The following is an 18766-nucleotide window of genomic DNA, read 5'->3' as shown; positions in this document are numbered from 1 at the left end:
CTATAACTCTACCTGTCAAATAATTAAAATAAAAAGAAGCACAATAAAATAAAAATGTTTTCAGTACTATAAAACACAGTGATCTGTGGTAACCACAGTAATCAAGATATCTCTTATAATACCAAAAAATGTGTCCACTTAAGTAACCAAGATTGAGAATGCTCTTCAACAAGACATACATGACCTCTTGAACTTATATGAAGATCTCATAATTACATGAATCCTAGGATCCAAAGAAATGCTGTCTTTTGAAAGTCTTAGCATGATATATTATTATAATGCAGATAAACTTGGGGATTATTTAATGGAGATTTATTAAAATTCTGGAAGAGAAATATAATTCTCTATCGGTGGTTTCAATTGTCTAATACAATTAGATTGACCTAAATTGAATTTGAACAGCAAGAGAGAAGAAACAAAAGATCTAAAAGGATGGAGAGGAGCTAAAAGAAAGTTCAGTCTAGGCTTCTATAGCCTGTTAGGGCTGCACCAGAACGTCCTGACAAGATTCCTACCCCCAAAGCACGCTACCATTTACTGTTTAGAGATGGAAAATGCAAATCGTCTGTGATTGACTTGAAGTGATGTACGAGAAGTTGCCCACTAAAAAAGGGAAAATAACAGGTCTTACAGCTATGAAGTGAGCTGGAAGGCTGTGGGTGCATTGTCTGAGGACAATAAGGGTAAAAATTTCCTTAGTCTTCCAAATATACGAAGAGCCATTATTCTGAGGATGGTAATGAGGTTTTCTTCATCTTTGTGGAGCTCCAGGGGGAGGAAATGGCTCTGATCTGCAGTCTGATAGATTTTGTTTATCTAAAAGAAAGAACTTGGCGTAGAGAGTTATCAAGAGAATACACACACTAAATGAATACAGCACAACTTGTATAGCAAAACTTACACCTAACACCCACACTTATTTGTTTACCTTTTCTGTTTCTTTTGAAAACTTTGTTTAAAAACACAGTTATCGTTGAAAATTCTTAAGATTTTTATTTGCCAGCATGGACTATTGCCAGTGTCATATGAAATGTGTTTTAGTTGAGGAAAGATGGGTCTGGGGCTCATGGTGCTAGCGGGTCCAAAAGGAGCAGAGGGAGCGTCTTGAGGCGAGAGAGCCTTGGCTCCTGATTCGTGTAGTGGACGTCGTTCTTGTCTCTCTTGTGAGCGTATCACCTGAAACCTGGCACACTTTCTAGAAACAAATAGTTGTGCTTTCTAAGCATTCATAACTCTTAGTGGACTCACCCTGGAACATATTAAGTAGATGCTTGCTTATTATTTTTTCTCTTAATCATTATTTGAAAAAAAAAAGTCATACAGTATATACCTTATGAAATTAAGGTTTTCTTTTTGCCTGTAGCAGATAGCATCAGAAAAATAGAGATAAGACAGAAATGCTCAGTATAATTAAGAAAACAACTTTTTGCCTCATTAAATCACTCAGAACTCACAAGTTTGACATTTGACTGGAAGCAAAACCTTTTGGGAAATTTTTCTCTAGAAAACGAACATGTTTTTCTGAAGTCTTACGGACAAGACCCAGATGCATTTTTTTGAATACATTTTCATGATACGTAGGATATGTTCTTTTGGGATATGGGAAGATAAAATAATTTCAACATAGGAAATTATCCTGCTTCCTCACACACACTTCCGTATAGTGCAGTGGTTAAGATTCTTGGATATCATTCATTCACTCCATTATCACACAAGCATTTCTGGGTCGGTACTGTTGTTGTAGGCCCAATGGGAGGGTTTGAGGAAATAAAAGCAAATGAGACAGAGAACCCTGCCTTCAAAAGTGTAATTTCTTGGAGATATGGCTGATTCCCAAAACTGTTTGCAACAAGTGTAATTTCTAGGGGCGGACAAACAGTGGACAATTAAATAAGATAACAATTAAAGGGGAACTAGAGCTTGAAAGGGAGCCCAGTCTAAGCAGGGTGGCCTGATCGAGGAGGTAACACTTGAGCTGATAGATCTGAATTCAATTCTGCCACTTCTTAGCATCCACCTTTTGGCATTGTGAATGATGCAGTTGTGAACGTTGGTGTAAGAAGCGTGCTTCTGTGTATCAATCAAGGAAGTCAAGACTTCATAGGGGCCAGAATGTGATAGTGGGCAACTTGTCTCTCTGAACTTTGATCTACTCTGTGAAGTGGGGACAGCTCCTACCTAGAACTCACATGAGGCCCCAGCAAAGGGAACACAAGGCCGTCCACATCCCAAGTAGTCAGCTACTTATTAATTACAGTCTTATCAATGAAATGTATTCGTACAAAAAGATCAGGAAGGAAGTTTGTGCACTGTGGTGCATCCCGCTTAGGCCACACGGGGCACTGTTTCTCTCATTAGCAGCTGGGGTCGTGTTCTGAGGCCCGATCCACCCACAAGCATTAAGACAGCTGGAGAGATTCCAAAGGAAGACTTGGTCCCTACCAGCAAGGGTGCTGTCAGCGCCTAGTCCAGGGAAGGGCAGCTGAGTTCCAGTTACAAAATTTCTGCCTCTCCCAGAATTTACGTGGTCTCTCAGGAACCTGATTTTCAGTCCACATTGAAGCATTTTTGGACCCAGGAGGTTTTTCCTTTCTGTTTTTTCCTCCTTTCCCCACAGTGTTAGGTCAAAGCATGAAGAGGAACAGAAGGATTTGCAGAGGGGAAACAGATGTTGGCTGCTCACTTCACAATCACAGGGCTGGGGAACAATAATAGTTTCCAAGACAGAACTGCACCAAAACCACCCCCAAATCCCAGGCTCTTTCCTGTTTTGAAGGCTCCTTTGCTTCTTCCCACGAGGGTAGGTGTTCTCTAGTTTCCCTCTGGGACCCCTCCGCGGGTCTTAGAGTCAGTCTTGTCTATTTTGTAGGCCGGAGGCTCAGCGAGCAATGATTCACGCTTGCACAGCTTTGTGGATCATGCCCAAGCTCAAGGCTTTGCTCCAGCAGCTAGCATTTGGCACATCCGAGTCTTGCCTGGCGAGTTTCTTTACTGCTGTGCTTTACAAGTCCCACTTGCCTTCAGCCTAGGTTTTGGTGGCTTCCCTGCCTTCTCTTCAACAGGCCTCTTGCTATACCAGGGATGGCACACAGTTCCTGGAGAAGCACAGTGGGGTGACTGTGGTTCGCAGACTAAACTGTGTGTTGTATAAAGTGCTGGCAGGCTGCCCACATCAAGAAAGGACAGGAAATGCAAAGGCTACTTGCCTGATTTGATCAGTGTGCGCCGTATACATGTGTCGGGATAGCACCCTGTACCCCATAAAAATGTACACATATTGCATGTTAATAAAAACATTTAAAAACAAGAGGCATAGGCAATTAACCTACAGAGTAAAAAAAAATGATTATATCTGGGTCCCACAAATAGAAGCTCCCCTTGGATTTCCATAAGGATTCTATTATTGCTGTGTATCTCCCGTTCTTCCTTTTCTGTAGGGGTGTTTGGGCAGCTCGGTCATCCTCTTCCTGATCTCTTATTGCGTAAGAGATGATTAGGTTCATGGGACAGATGTTTTGTTTTTCATTGGACCACAAAGAGCCATATCTAGATCACACTGCAGATGCTGCTCTTTGACCCTGGGACGGTGACAGAATGGGACTCTGGGTGGTGTTATCTTAGACGTGAGAAAAAGTATGCAAGGATACTTTGTGGCCATTCATGGCTGGTTTCCATCAAAATGCCATTTTCCAGCCATTGAGCATGTTGGTAGACTTTTCCCTCATTGCTTCCCATGGAATAAGGTGTGGTCTGGGACTAAATTTCTTCAGTGGAATGTGACCAGAAATGGTGCTTCTCAGTTCCGGGACTGGCCCCTAGAACTTTCCATTAGAGTATCTCCATGTTCTCTCTCATAAGGCTGGTTGGTTGCAGACAAGTGTGAGATTACAGGGAAAGAACGATTACAGGGTAGAAGGAGACTGGGTCCCTAGATGCGAACGTGGAGGAAAGCAGTCCTAGTAGCTGGAACACCTGGCCAGGAGCATAACATTAGTGAGGAGCACCCTGCCCTTGACCTAACCCTTGATGTGTCTGGGTCTATGTGTTGTCACAGTGCAGGATACCCTAACAGCAGCTTTTTGATTGATATTATTCGGTATAAACCTACTTATATTGCTTACCATTTCATGGCCTCCACTTTCTCCCGTATAGGATGTTTAACTTTGAGAAAACACCTTTGTGGCTTGGTTTCCTCATCAGTAAAATTTAGACAAGAGACACATCTCATAGGATCAGTCCAAGGATGTATGAAAATCCACCGAGTATGCCTGAACCATAGCAAGAACTCTAGGAGTGCTGTCTATTGTTGCTGTGGTTGACAAACATGGTGGTGGCATCTGCACTTTATAATTAGTACCACCATACTGCTTGCAGAGTCGCACATGGCCAAAAGTAAATTTACTCTGAGATTGAGATAAAGAACACAGAGGATAAAACTGATCAAACCATCATCTCTCTCTCTCTCGGAATCTTTATCTTCATTTCTGTCTCTTTGCCTCTCAAATAAAGAAATAAAAAGCGGTGTGAATATTGTGAACCTTGACAAATGATAAATGAATACACACAAATGAGTCCTTTTGTTTTGTGAAAACTGACCACATGCAAAAATTTGGAGTTCAGAGTGTTCAGGATCAATGCCAGGCTCCTCTGGGACTCAGAGTTGGCCCCTACTGATTTCGTGATGGGATTTCTCCTGACTGCATTATCCCTGGAAAATTAACTGTTTGGATTCTGCCAAGTAACCCAAGAGATGTCATGGGATTTTGCTGGTGGGAAAGTGCATTTCAGCCAGATTAGAAGACTTAGGGTGGGAGCTTTGTCAGTCTGTGTGGATCTTGTGCTCAGAGGCAGTTTTGTTGAATTGTCTTATGGGCCCTACCCTGAGAAGCCCTGTGTTGCTTGGCCACCTTTGTAGAACATGGCACCCATATCCCCAAACAGAGGCAGCTAATGTCCTGAGCCATCTATGAGACAGAGTTGCCTCATGTCCCCAAAGAAGAAGGCAAGATGGAAGATTCTGAAAATGCTACCCTAGAGTCATTTATCTGGAACCCAACTGCAACCAATAGTTAGATATTAATATTTATGAAGCTTTCGTAACCTGGACAATGAAGGGAGCTGGGCTGTGTGACACTAGAAGCCTTTTTGGTCACAGGAAAACTTGTCCACTGAGACCTGACTTCGTTGCAGTCCTTGGCTTGTTGCCACCTGGAGCTGCAAGGCAGGAGGGTCACAGATGGCACGTGTGGTTCCCACCCCTGCAACTTGGCTCTATTCTTTCCTTTTTTTGCTGCTTGGTCTAGATACTTACTTTTTGCAACCCCCACCCCCACCTGCTGGCTCCTAGTAGTCCTTCTTCCTTACTCCTAAGGGAAGAGGCTCAGAACTTAACATCTCTGAAGCATGCTCTGGTTTTCTGAGTACCATTTCCACCCCTGAAGCCTTGGAGGGAGCTTGTTGTTATGGGTATCGCAGTGTCCATGGTGGGAGGAGCTGTCTCTATGATTGCTGTGATTGTATGAAGCCACGTCAAAAAGTTCACGGAGAATGGAATTAAAAGGGAAGAGTGTTTTGGTGCAAAACTCTTTGAAATCCATGCTTATGAGTTGTCTTCAAAAAGTTCAGATTGAATTTCAGGTTCCTGGCTTTGGTCTGGCCCAGCTCTGGCTATTGCAGATAAGTAAGAGTGAACCAGCTGATGGAAGATCTCTATCTCTCTGCCTTTCAAATATAAATAAATAAACCAACAAACAAATTTCATGGCTAATTCAGTTTCAAAAACCGTGCATGGGAATTCAAATTTGTTTTGCACCAAAATAAACCTATCTTTTAACCCCTCTTTTCCAAGAACTCCTTTGAGGTACACTTGTATCATTAGCATAGCCACTGTAAGCCCAGAAGTACTATCAAATGCACATCACAATGCCCAGAAAGATATTGGGGCATTGGATGCTTATAAGACATTTTAAAAAATGTAATTTTATTTATTTGAGAAGTGGAAATATAGATAAATGATAGATAGATGTAACATCTTTTGGTTTACTCCCCAAATGTCCACCACAGCTGGGGTTGGGCCAGGCTGAAGCCAAGAGCTGGGAATTCAATGCAAATCTCCCATATGGGTGGCAGGGATTCAACTACTTGAGCCATTATCACCTACTGCCTTCCAGGGTGCATGATAGCAGGAAGCTGAAAATGGGAGAGGTGCTAGGAGCTAAACCCATGCCAATCCCGGAAATGGCATCTTAACCGTTGTGCCCAATTCCCTCCCCGAGACTTCGGGTTTCTGAGTGTCATTACCGTAGAAGGAGCAGAGTGAGTGCTTAAGCCTCCCCAGTCTCGTTTCTTCTTTCACAAAATTCTTTATTTAAGGTTAAGGACCTGGTAACTCTTTCGTAGTCTCACAAGAATTTCTTTAGGTTTTCCCGTGGCTTACAAAAGGTGGATCTCATCAGAGACTCTCAATCGGTTTCAGAAAGAGCCAAAGAGAAACACCTGAGTAAATGTTCCCACGTGGGCAGACTGTGTCACAACCCTTCACAGGCCTAGAACTCTGTTTTGATTCACTCTGTGTTATTTTTGTGTTAACACCCCCTCCCCCGAGACACACACACACACACACACAGCCCCTGCTCTGGCCATTAAGGTTGTGACTGACTCTACCTCTGACCAATTGCCATTCAGTTTGGTGGAAAAGCTAGAACAGCTCTCTGAGAAAACAACTTCCTTCCTTTTACATCTCACGCAGCTGATAGAGTAGCTAGATTTTCCCCCTTTCCATGAATTGTGTTAATTTCCTGCACGGGCAGCCTGAGTTGACAACTAGGGGCTTAAAGCTGATCTCCTACTATGATGTGTTTGACTGAGAAGCCCTAGGAGGGATGGGTGATGGAAGAAACACAGTCAATTTTGAAAGAGAGGAGAATGGAAATGATGGATCAGGCACATAGTAAACAGATTCCAGGTGGAACTGGCTTATTTTATACACCCACACACCCAAACCTACAAAGCCAGCACACAGCCTAACGTGACATGCAATCTCACTAAATTCAGAATGGAAATCTTATCCGTCTGTAGTATGATATGGGAAGCCTTGGTTGATGAGAATAGTTTGCCAGCAAGACTATAAATCTCAAGGCTAAAGATAGGATGAAGACAGAATGGGAGAACAAATGTGATTGTTCCATGGTAAGCTGCGAAGGTTCTAAATGTTGTTAGGACATCTTGAGTCATCCCTGGAAGAGAGGATTAAGCAGATCCCAGAAAAGTTTCTTGGCTATGGTTCTAACAAACATGAATGACCTCTTCTACTTTCTTTTTTTTTGTAAAAGATTTATCTATTTGAAAGTCAGAGTTATTAAATTCCAGAGAAGGAGAGACAGAGGGAGAGAGAGAGAGAGAGAGAGAGAGAGAGAGACAGAGGGAGAGAGAAAGTGAGAAAGTCTTCCGTCTGCTGGTTCACTTCCCAAATGGCCTCAATGGCCAGGGCTGGGCCAGGCTGAAGTCAGGAGCTTCTTCTGGGTCTCCCACATGGGTGCAGGGGCCCAAGGACTTGGGCCCTCTTCTGCTGCTTTCCTAGGAGTACTAGCAGGGAGCTGGATCGGAAGTGGAACAGCCAGGACTTGAACCCATATGGATGCTGGTGCTGCAGGCGGTGGCTTTACCTGCTACACCACAGCGCTGACCCCAACCTCTTCTACTTTCACCCCAGTGCCCCTATTTTTTAGTCACAGTCCTCAGTCAAACTTGGGATTGCTCTACAGTGTGTACTGTATCTAAGAACTACAGGTGTTGGAGTGGACCACCCTAAATTTAGGTCAGCTTGGTAATGCAAATGAAGGAGTGCCAAGTGACATTTTTTACACATTATGGAGTTACACTATTCAATAGATGTGACACTGTACTCTAGGTTATGAAAATTCAATACTATATTAGAATTATAGTAGAGATAAAAAGATTATTTAAAATGTGAACAAAATAGTTAAAAATGTAACAAATTTAATAAATATCTTTATATGTCAATTTCTAACACGAGCCATTGGAACTGCAGTTTGTTCATTTATCAAACAATTCTTTATAAAGATTTATTTATTTATTTGAAAGTCGAGTTGCAGAGAGACAGGGAAAGACAGGGAGAGATCTTCTATCTGCTGGTTCATTTCCCAGGTGGCTTCAATGGCCTGGGCTGAGCCAGGAGAAAAGAGTTTAATTCAGGTTTCCCTGCATGTGGGTGGCAGGGGCCCAAACACTTGGGCAATCTTCTACCTTTCTTAGGCCATCAGCTGGGAGCTAGAAAAGAAGTGGAACAGCCAGGACACAAATGGTACCCGTAAGTGATGTTGGTGTCACAGGTGGCAGCTGTACCTGCTATGCCACGATGCCAGCCCTTCATCAAAGTTTGAAAAAAAATTTAAAAAAATATTTTACAGGCAGGGAGGCAGCTAGAGTGAAACACACATGTGCACACAGACACACACAGAGAAGAAATAGGTATCTCCCATGTACTGGTTCAGTCTTCAAGTGCATTCAGTGGTGGGGGCTGGGCCAGGGCCAGAACCAGGAGTTAGAAACTCCATCCAGGTTTCCCACATGAGGTCAGGAAGCCAACCACTTGAGCCATCACTGCCATCTCCCATTAGCATGAAGCTAGAGTCAGGAGCTGGAGCTGGGAATTGAGCCCATGTTGGGTTCAATGTGGAATGCAGGTATCTTAGCTGCTACAGTAAGCTCCTGCTGCTGTTCATCACAAATATTAAGAGGCCAAGGGACTTAGATGATTAAGACAAACTAATTAAATTGTTCAATGGCTGTTGGAGTCTATCAAATGTTGGACTCTATTTTTAAAAGCTGGAGATAGGAAATATATCTGCAATGTCAGGTCGTGTTAAATATTATGAAGAAATATGTAGCAAGAGAAGAGGTTAAAGACCAGTCTCTCTGTGTCTCTCTCTGTCTCACTGTGTGGAGAATTGACTATTGGGGGAAAGACTGAAAGTAGGATATTGGGAGGTGATTGTGGTAGTTTGGGTGAGAGATGGAGGTGACTTGAGCAAGAGTGAAGGTGATGGTGGAGACTAATGACCAGGTTAGGGATGTACTAGATTCTCAATGTTGAGTTGGTTGGTAGGAGGAAGAGATAATAATTAATGGTTTGATTGATGAGGAAGAGGGTATTATCAAAGGAAGAAAGGAACCAAGCAGAATACCAAAGCTTTTGTTCCCAGAAACTGGATGTCAGACAGTGGTCATGTACTTATTTGGGGGAGAGTAGATTAGAGAACAAAACAATTAGAAAATGTGGAGCAAAGACAGCCTTTATACAATTGGTAGGAATGAGAATTGAAACCACCATTATAGAGAACACTATGGAGGTTCATCTCAAAACTTAAAGTAGAACTACCAAATAACCCAGCTATCTCATTTCCAGGTATAGATCCAAAGGTTATGAAATCAGCATACTAAATAAGTAGCTGCACTCCCATGTTTACTGCTGCATAATTTTCAATAGTCAAGATACTGTATCAACCTATATGACCATCAATGGATGAATGGGTGGAGAAAATGTGATACATATACATATATATACACACACATATATACATACATATATATATCACATACATATATATACACACATACATACATAATGAACCATTTGTTCAGCCATAAAAAACTGAAGTCTTGATATTTGCATAAAATGGGTGGACCATTTTCTTTCTTTTTTTTTAAAGATTTATTTATTTATTTGAAAGTCGGAGTTACACAGAGAAAGGAGAGGCAGAGAGAGAGAGAGAGAGAGAGGTCTTCCATCTGCTGATTTACTCCCCAGATGGCTGCAACAGCCGGAGCTGTGCCAATCTGAAGCCAGGAGCCAGGAGCCTCTTCCGGGTCTCCCATGTGGGCGCAGGGGCCCAAGGACCTGGGCCATCTTCCACTGCTTTTTCAGGCCATAGCAGAGAGCTGGATTGGAAGTGAAGCAGCCGGGTCTCCAATGGGCCCATATGGGATGCTGGCACCTCAGGCCAGGGTGTTAACCCGCTGCGCTACAGCGCCAGCCCCATGGGTAGACCATTTTCAAATGAAATAAACCAGACACAGAAAGACAAACTCCAGATGTTCTCTCTTACATATATGGAAGTTAAAAAAAATAGTTGATCTGAACTTAGAATATTGATTACTAGAGGATAGAAAGTGTCAGGGAGGGCATAAAGGGAGGTTGTAGAATGGATCCCAAAACACACTCAGAGGGAGGTAATAGGTTTTAGTGCCTCACAGTGCAGCACGGTGATAATAGCCACCATGATGTATTATCCTCTAGGAAGACATTGGAGAAAGCTGCTGGTATGCTCCAAACATAGTGAAAAGATAAGGAAATAGAAAATGTAATTGTCTGATCAAATTATGCTGTATACAAATGTTGAAATATCATATTGAACCCCATTGAATGTACAGTATTGCATGTAAATAAAATTTTTAAATAGTAGGGTAATTTTAAAAATTTAGGGGGCCAGCACTGTGGCACAGCAGATTAAAGTCACTGCCTGCAATGCCAGCATCCCATATGGGTGCTGCTTCGTGTCCCAGCTGTTCTACTTCTGATCCAGCTCTCTGCTGTGGCCTGGGAAAGTACTGGAAGATAGCCCAAGTGTTTGGGTCCCTGCACCTGTTTGGGAGACCTGGCAGAAGCTCCTGGCTCCTGGCTTTGGACCAGATCAGTTCTGGCTGTTGCAGCCATTTGGGGAGTGAACCAGAGGATGGAACACCTCTCTCTGTAACTCTGTCTTTCAAACAAATAAAATAAACCTAAAAAAATTGGTTCAGTTTAAGATGTGATCATTCTACTGTCCAAGTGGGATTTACCCCAGTGATACATGGATGATTCAACCTACTCAAATCGATAAACATGATACATTACATCAAAAAATGAAGGATAAAAACTATATGACTATCTCAATGGATGCAGAGAAAGCATTTGGTAAAATACCACATCATTTCATGAAGAAAACCTTAAAAAGCTGGACATGGAAGGAACATACCTCAACACAATAAAGGAAATATACAAGCCCACAGCCAACATCTTACTGAATGGGAAAAAGCTGCAAGAAGTTCCACTAAGATCTGGAAACAGTCGAGAATGCCCACTGTCACCACTATTATTCATTGTAGTTCTGGAATTTTTAGCCAGAGCCAACAGGCAAGGAAAAGAAATCAAGGGGATATAAATTGGAAAGGAGGAAGTCAAATTATCCCTGTTTGCAGATGATATGATTCTTTATGTAGGAGCACTAAAAAGACTCCACGAAGAGACTATTATAACTGATAGAAGAATTCATCAAAGTTGCAGAATACAAAATCAACACACAAAAATCAACAGCTTTCTTCTATGCCAATAATGATCTGGGTGAGAAAGAACTTATAGGAACAATTTCATTCACAATAGCTACAAAAATTTAAATACCTTGGGAAAAATTTAATAGAAGATATGAAAGATCTCTACAAGGAAAATAGAAAACATTAATGAAAGAAATAGAAGACACACACACACAAATGGAAAAATCTTCCATGTTCATGAGTTGTAAGAATTAATATGATCAATATACTTATACTACCCAGAGTAATTTATGATTAAATGCAATCCCATCAAAATTCCAAGGACACCCTTCACAGAACTCGAAAAGACAGTCCGAAAATTCATATGGAAACATCAAAGACGCCACATAGGCAAAGCAATCTTAATAAAGACAGAGCAAGAGACATCACAATACCAGATTTAAAGACATAACACTAGGCTATTATGATCAAAGCAGCACACTACTGACATAAAAATAGACATGTAGACTAACGGAACAGAATAGAAACCCCAGAAATAAATCCACACATCTACAATCAACTGGTCTTTGACAAATGTGCTAAAAACATTGCCTCGAGAAAGGACAGTGTCCTTAACAGATGCTTACGCAAGTTGAATTTCCAACTAAAGCAGAACCCTACTTTATAACCTGTACAAAAATAAACTCAAAATGGATCAAGGATCTTAACATAAGACCTGAAACTACCAAAATTCTGGAGGAAAACATAGGGGAAATACTGCAAGACACTGACCTACAAGAAGACTTTTTGAGTAAGATCCCCAAAGCACAGACGATAAAAGCAAAAATAGACAAATGGGATTGTATCAAGTTAAGAGGTTTCTGTACAGCAAAGTAAACAACAAAGTGAAGAGATGATTGACAGAATAGGAGAAAAGATTTGTACACTGTGCATCTGATACAAGATTAATATCCTGAGTATGTAAGGAGCTCAAGAAACTCAACAACAATAAAACAAACAAACCAGTCCAGAAATGGTTAAAGGAAATACACAGATATTATTGGAAATACAAATAGCCAACAGACACAAGAAAAAACACTCGGGCTCACCTGCCAATGGGGACATGCAAATAAAAACCACAATGAGGTATCGTCTCACCCTAGTTAGAGTGGTTGCTATCCAAAAATAAAAAATATAACAAATTTTGGCAAGATTGTGGAAAGAAGGATGCCTCAATACATTGTTGGTGGGAATGCAAATTAGCACAACTGTTATGGAAAACAGCATGGAGCTTCCTAAAAAAACTAAAAGTGGACCTGCCATATGACCCAGCTATCCCACTTCTGGGTGTAAACCCAGAGGAAGTGAGGTCAGCGTATGAATGAGGTGCCTGCATGGCTATGTTTAATGCAGCCTCATTCACAATAGCAAAGATGTGGAATCAACCTAGATGTCTACCGACCGGATAAAGAGAATATGGTATGTATACAGATAGAATATTACTCAGCCACAAAAAAGAATGAAATCCTACTTTTCCAACTAAATGGGTAGAAGTGGAAATTATTACTGCTAAGTGAGATAAGGCAGGCCCAGGAAGACAAATATCACATGTCTTCCCTTATTTGTAGAAGTTGACACAGATAGAATATAAAAATTGTGTGCATGTCATAAACTTGGCATATAATTAAAACTATTGCCTCCTTTAATTATACCGTGTACATGAGAATATGCCCTTCTATCCTCACCTTATTGTCATGAATTCCTCATTTTGTGACATTAATAGCCTTGTTTCCAAAAAATAGTATCTATGTATATGATATCTACATAAAAGTAAAAATGGAAAAATGTTAAAGATGGTTAAATCTTAAAATTAAAAATTAAAAAAGAGATGTTTATTAGACATCCAAATGAGCAGCTGCTTGTTCATACATCCACACCTCTGGGTCTCAGGGATGGATGGGGGTGGAGATACAAAGCTGAGAGTCATCAGGTTATAAATGATATTGACGGCCTGGCCAACAGATATAGTCAAGCAGGGCATGAGCAATGAGCATAAAAAGAGATGAGGACCAAGGCAATGGACGCTGACTTACGCCAACATTTAGTGGTTGGGGAGACACGGAGGGGATGGCAGGGAACTGGAGAGACTTGCTGGCAACTGGAATGAGAATCGAGAATACGGAAGCCCAGAAACCAAGCACAGGAAGTGATTTATAGAGAGGAACAAACCACTAAAAAAAGGGGCCTAGGAGGTCAAGATGAAGACTGAACAGTGACCTCTGGGATTGGCAAAGTTGGCCTTTTCCCTCGGGAGCTCACAGCACAGCAAGGGTGGGAAAACGAGGAGGCAGGTGCGTTGTTGTCCAGTGGTGGAAAGGGAAGTGAGAGACTCCCTGGGGACAGATGAAAGAAGGAGCAGGGGCCTCTCCCTGGGGCGTCACAGACAGCTGTGTGGTGGAAATGTGTTTTCGGATTCTGGTAGGTAGGTGGAGGGAATAAAACCAGGGTGCATAAAACTTACATTTTTTTCTAGTTGGTTGGTGAATTTTCTGCATCTACTCATGCAAAATGAATATTTCCCCTCCCAGGCTAACGTCCCACTGGTAGTACACCATGAAGATACACTAGTATTTGCCAGTTATTAACACTCCTGCTATTTATTTTATAAGGAAAAAATATATAAGCTCCACCACATATGATTCTTAGGGAGGAAACTCTTAGAATTCTATTTTTCCTTTTTGTAGTCTTGATCTTTTAATTGCATTTGAATGCCTTCCCTTAGCTTATGCAATATAGAGATCTTATTCCTCATACTAATAGCCACCATGACCCAACACTTATCACATGTGAAGCACTGTTCCTTTTGTTCTCACAAACAATTCTGATACCCCCATCGGCCCTGTTTTTCCTTGGCGATAACCAAGACAGAGAGAGGTTAAGTGACTTGCTCATGGTGGCAAAGTGAATAGCAGAGGCGGTGTTAGAACTGTGCCCTTTGGCTCCAGAGCTGACCATCTTCAGCAGACTGTTATACTTCCATCCTTACTGGTCCATCTCTGCTTTCCCAGGATGGGAAGTTATTAGTGAAAAATATCTTAGCGCTCTTGAAATTCCAAGTTTTCTAAAGACTCAATAACTCAATTGCAGGTTGTCATTGTTGAGTGGGTCAGTAGGGTAGAAGAAGTCATTTAGTTCTGTTATAGTTGATTATGATTCTCACATGACTGTCTAAGGATTGAGTTCCACTGGATCATGTATGTGGGTGGTGGGGAAAATGAGCTGGAGGCTTTGCTGGTGGAAGTGACCTCCCCATTACAACCCTAGAGTTATGTGTATTAGCTTCCTTTTAGAAGAACTTTGAAAAGTTGTTTTTTTTTTTTTTTTTTTTTGACAGGCAGAGTGGACAGTGAGAGAGAGAGAGACAGAGAGAAAGGTCTTCCTTTTCCGTTGGTTCACCCCACAATGGCCGCTGTAGCCAGTGTGTTGCGGCCGGTGCACCGTGATGATCCGAAGCCAGGAGCCAGGTGCTTCCTCCTGGTCTCCCATGTGGGTGCAGGGTCCAAGGACTTGGGCCATCCTCCACTGCACTCCTGGGCCATAGCAGAGAGCTGGACTGGAAGAGGAGCAACTGGGACAGAAACCAGCGCCCCGACCAGGACTAGAACCTGGTGTGCCGGTGCCGCAGGCGGAGGATTAGCCTATTGAGCCACGGCACCTGCCAAAAAGTTATTTTTAGAAATGTATTTGATCTGAGGGAGAGAGAGAGAGAGAGAGAGAGAGTCTTCTATCCACTGTTTCACTTCGCAAGTGGTTGCAACAGCCGGGACTGGGCCAGGCCAAAGCCAGGAGTCAGGAACTTCTTATGGGTCTCCCATGTGGATGCAGGGGCCCAAGCACTTGGACCATTTCCACTCTCCTCCCGGGCACATTAGCAGGGAGCGGGATCGGAAGTGGAGCAGCCAGGACTCGAACTGGCGCCCATATGGGACGCTGGTGCAGCAGACAGTGGCTTAACCAGCTGCAGCACAGCAGCGGCACCGTGACAATGCGCTTAAAGAGGAATACAGTGTAAATCAAGGCAACCGTGTTTATGAATGCCTACTACGTGCCCAGTGTTACTCTGGATAGGTGGGGAGCTACAACAGTACAGTCAGGGTGAGTGTGCAGCTTAGTGATTTGGACACTGGCTGGGACAACTTGGGTTTGAGCCCTGACTCTCACTGCTGATGACAGTATCCTGCTGGGCTCCTGCCCCCCACAGGGGAGCCCTGAACTGACTTCCCAGCTCCCAGCTCCAGCCCAGCACAGCCCTCTCTGACCGCCTGTCTTAAATAAATAAATAATAAATATACTAATATGTAGCCAACACCTTCAAGGTTCCCTGATGCTCAAACAATAGCTAGTATGTGCCAACTGAAATATTAATTTGACTGTAGTGGAATCTCGCTGCGGCTCAGCCTTTGTATGTTCCCTAATGTGTGCGTTGTACAGGCTGATTCTCTCTCTAAAGATTTTTTTTCTTTTTCTTTCTGATAGCACTGTGATTGCTTCACTCGATAGATGAAGAGATTTATACGTAATTCTCATAAGCCTCTGAAGCCTTCCCTCTTAGCAGATTTTGGGTTCTACCTTTGATCTAGGAGCTTTTGAAGTGAGATACAAGCCACTTCTCTTTTGCTTGCAGAAAGAAGGGGTGGAATAATAACTTTCGCTAAGATGTTAGCACAGATCCACAGATTTTAAATTAGTTTTTTTTTTCTCAAGATGAAAGTATACACGTGCTCTCTCTCTCTTTTCTGCTGTCATTAAAATGTTCTTTTCTGGGCATAGTCATATTTTCAGAAAAGCTTGAGGGGGCCAGCATTAGCATTGACTCTCAATGTCTACAAAGAGAGAGAAACCCTCTGCGAGGTGGGTCCTCCACATCCTCTGTCGCTTTGTCTGTCACAAGTCACACACATGCAGGAGGAAGGGGACTTGGGACATGTCCAGGTCCAGAGAGGAAGCTACTTCCTGTGGTAGGATGACTTCAAATGGCCACGGAGCAAAGACGTGACACACATCACCTTCCTGTGGATCATTTCTCTGTCGCTGATCCTGACCCAAAACCAAATTGAAAGAAGAGGGATTTTTCTCTTACAAACTCTCAAACCTCTGATAAGGCACGGTACCGATCGCCATGTCCCAGCAAACAGTTATAAACTGAGTTACTGCAAACTTCAAGACCTTCATGAACTTGCACATGAGAAACTCACTAAGATTGTTCTAGAAATTAAGAGAAAAAACAAGAGTCAAAATGGGAAATTTTAGATAATGCTATCTCACAGACAAGTACACCTACAAACTTGAGAACACCCAAAAAAGAAAAAAGTCCGCCGGCAGAATAGTGACTACAGGGTTGTCACTGTCACGCTTTAAGACACTCCATGCTCGATGTTGTCCTTTGGGGACAGGCTTTAAAGTAATTCAGGCTTCGTTTGCATTTGTACTTTAAAAATATAAGCTGTATATTGCTTAATAGTTATTTACAAGCTTTTAACACGCCCTCTCTTCCCTGCCCTGGTCTCGGTCCCCAGGAAAATGAAAGTATAGTCTTAGGGCACCAAGTATTTTAGGAGAAATGAGGGTTTTATTTATCAGTCTTTGCATTTCCAGTTCTGAGATGAGAACTGGCAGGAACCTTGCTTTGACCAGTTGTGTGTGAGTGGTGATTTTTTTTTTCCCCGTAGAAAAGAATCGTGAATGCAATCACGCCACCTTTGAGCAAGCTGACAGGAAGCAGTGACTCTCCAAGCAGATGTTGAATAAAACACCCAATCCAGGGGGCAGTCTGGGTCTACCCAGTGGTACCCGTCTGCTCCACGAGTGGACAAAGTGTTCAGATGCAGCGCCACAAGCGACCTGGTCTCCCAACGGTCCCGCAGAGGCTTTGCTCGAATGAGGGTACTCCAGAATGTTCATGAGACACAGAAGATAACGTTTATTTCGGTGCAAAAGTTTTTGAGATCCGCGCGTAGCTTTTCCATAACATGCCTTTCCCGCAAACTTTGCGCACCGCACCTACGCCTTGGGTTCCCAACATTTTGCACCGCCATAAAAGTTTCTTCCCATGCCCCTTCCCACTCCCTTTGGGAAGCATCCTCGCACGTCGTGCGTGAGGCTCAGCCACCTGACGACGCGCAGGCCCGCGCCCAGCGCTGCCACGAGACCCAAGCCGGGTCCCTGCGCGCCTGGGGTCTCCGCTCGCCCCCGCGCCGGCCCACCCCGGCTCTCCTTACCTGCATAGTGGTCGAACACGGTGGGCACGTACTCCTCGGGGAAGGCGTCGTTGGCGTAGCTCATGAGCAAGCAGGTCTTCCCCACCGCGCCGTCGCCGACCACCACGCACTTGAGCATCCTCTTCTCGGCGCGGTCCGCACGGCCGCAGCCGCTGTCAGTGCCCTCCGTGCAGTTCATGCTGGCGGCCGCGGCGGCTGGGACTCCCGCTGGCTGCTGCTCCCGCCGCCTCTCCCGCAGAGCCGGTGCCGGGCTGGATGGGGTTCACTCTGCCTCGCTTGGGCTCCCTTGGAGCAGCCGCACACGTCGGAGGCTGGCGTGCGCCCCGTGGCTCGCCATCGAGGTCCCGAACAGCGACAGGCACTCGCGGCGGGGTGGGGTGTGGAAGGGAGGAGGATTGCGAGAAGAGCCCGATCCTGTCCCTTCTCCGTTTAAGTCCTCATCTCCGGAGTCCTGGAGGCTTCGCTGGCAGTCCAGAAATTTCAGCAGCTTGCGGGTGCCCGCTGTGTCCTGCCCGTCAGCAGCCCGGCCGGGATTCGGCTAAATCGCCCCCATTTTTTCCCCCCCACTTCACAGCTAACATGGAGGAAAGCTGGGCCTTTTAATAGAGTTTTCCACCCCCCTCCCTTGCTTCCTCCAGCTTGCCGAAGCTCAGGAAATCATGGGTTTCCTGCTGCATTCCATATTAGGATCAGTGGGCTGGGAAGGCTGCAACAATGGGAGCTCTGTGTGTGTGTTTGTACTTGTGGGGAACGATGCCAGGGCGCGGAGTGGGGAAGCTCTAGGGGTCCCGCTGCCGGCTCAGGCTCTCAGACTTCCTGTTGCATCGCTGCTGGCCAGGCTGCTTGCTCCTGGCCGGCTGGGAAAGGCTGGGGGCCGGCGAGTCCCGGCTGCCCCAGGAGCACGAGCGAACGGCTGGAGCGAGCGCGCAGAACCGCACCAGCAGTTGTAGCATAACATATGACATCATCCGTCCCTGAGTCACCGGTGCAGAGCTCTGAGAGTTGAACACGGCCGTTTCTTGGCTGGCTTAAGTGAGCACCCTCGCCACGCTTCGCTGCAATAAAGAAGCAACCCTTCCAGGGTGACTTTTTTTTCCGGTAGGTCGCAGGTGTAACGCGAGAGTACTTCAACAAGCTCGTGGAATGCGGACTCGAAAGACAAGTTTATTTTGCTGCAA

The 18766-nt window shown here is 44.0% G+C and overlaps 1 protein-coding gene across 2 annotated transcripts in view; it reads right to left on the bottom strand.

Moving 5' to 3' along the window:
• RHOJ (ras homolog family member J) overlaps positions 1 to 18500 on the bottom strand; it is a 91750-nt gene extending 73250 nt beyond the window's left edge. Inside the window, exon 1 of one of the 2 annotated variants that reach the window (XR_009864837.1) lies at positions 17589 to 18500. Coding sequence is in view for 1 of the 2 variants with exons in the window: in XM_062181843.1 (XP_062037827.1) it covers positions 17589 to 17766 (178 nt within the window). In the remaining variant the exon portion in view is untranslated. The remainder of the gene's footprint in view (positions 1 to 17588) is intronic. The other variant, XM_062181843.1, reaches the window with a different exon arrangement.
• Between the last annotated feature and the right edge of the window lie 266 nt (positions 18501 to 18766).

The sequence above is a fragment of the Lepus europaeus genome, chromosome 22 (assembly GCF_033115175.1).
Source record: "Lepus europaeus isolate LE1 chromosome 22, mLepTim1.pri, whole genome shotgun sequence".
NCBI lineage: Eukaryota > Metazoa > Chordata > Mammalia > Lagomorpha > Leporidae > Lepus > Lepus europaeus.
Note: the sequence above shows the minus strand (reverse complement) of the source record. Positions and strands in the feature narration are given on the sequence as shown.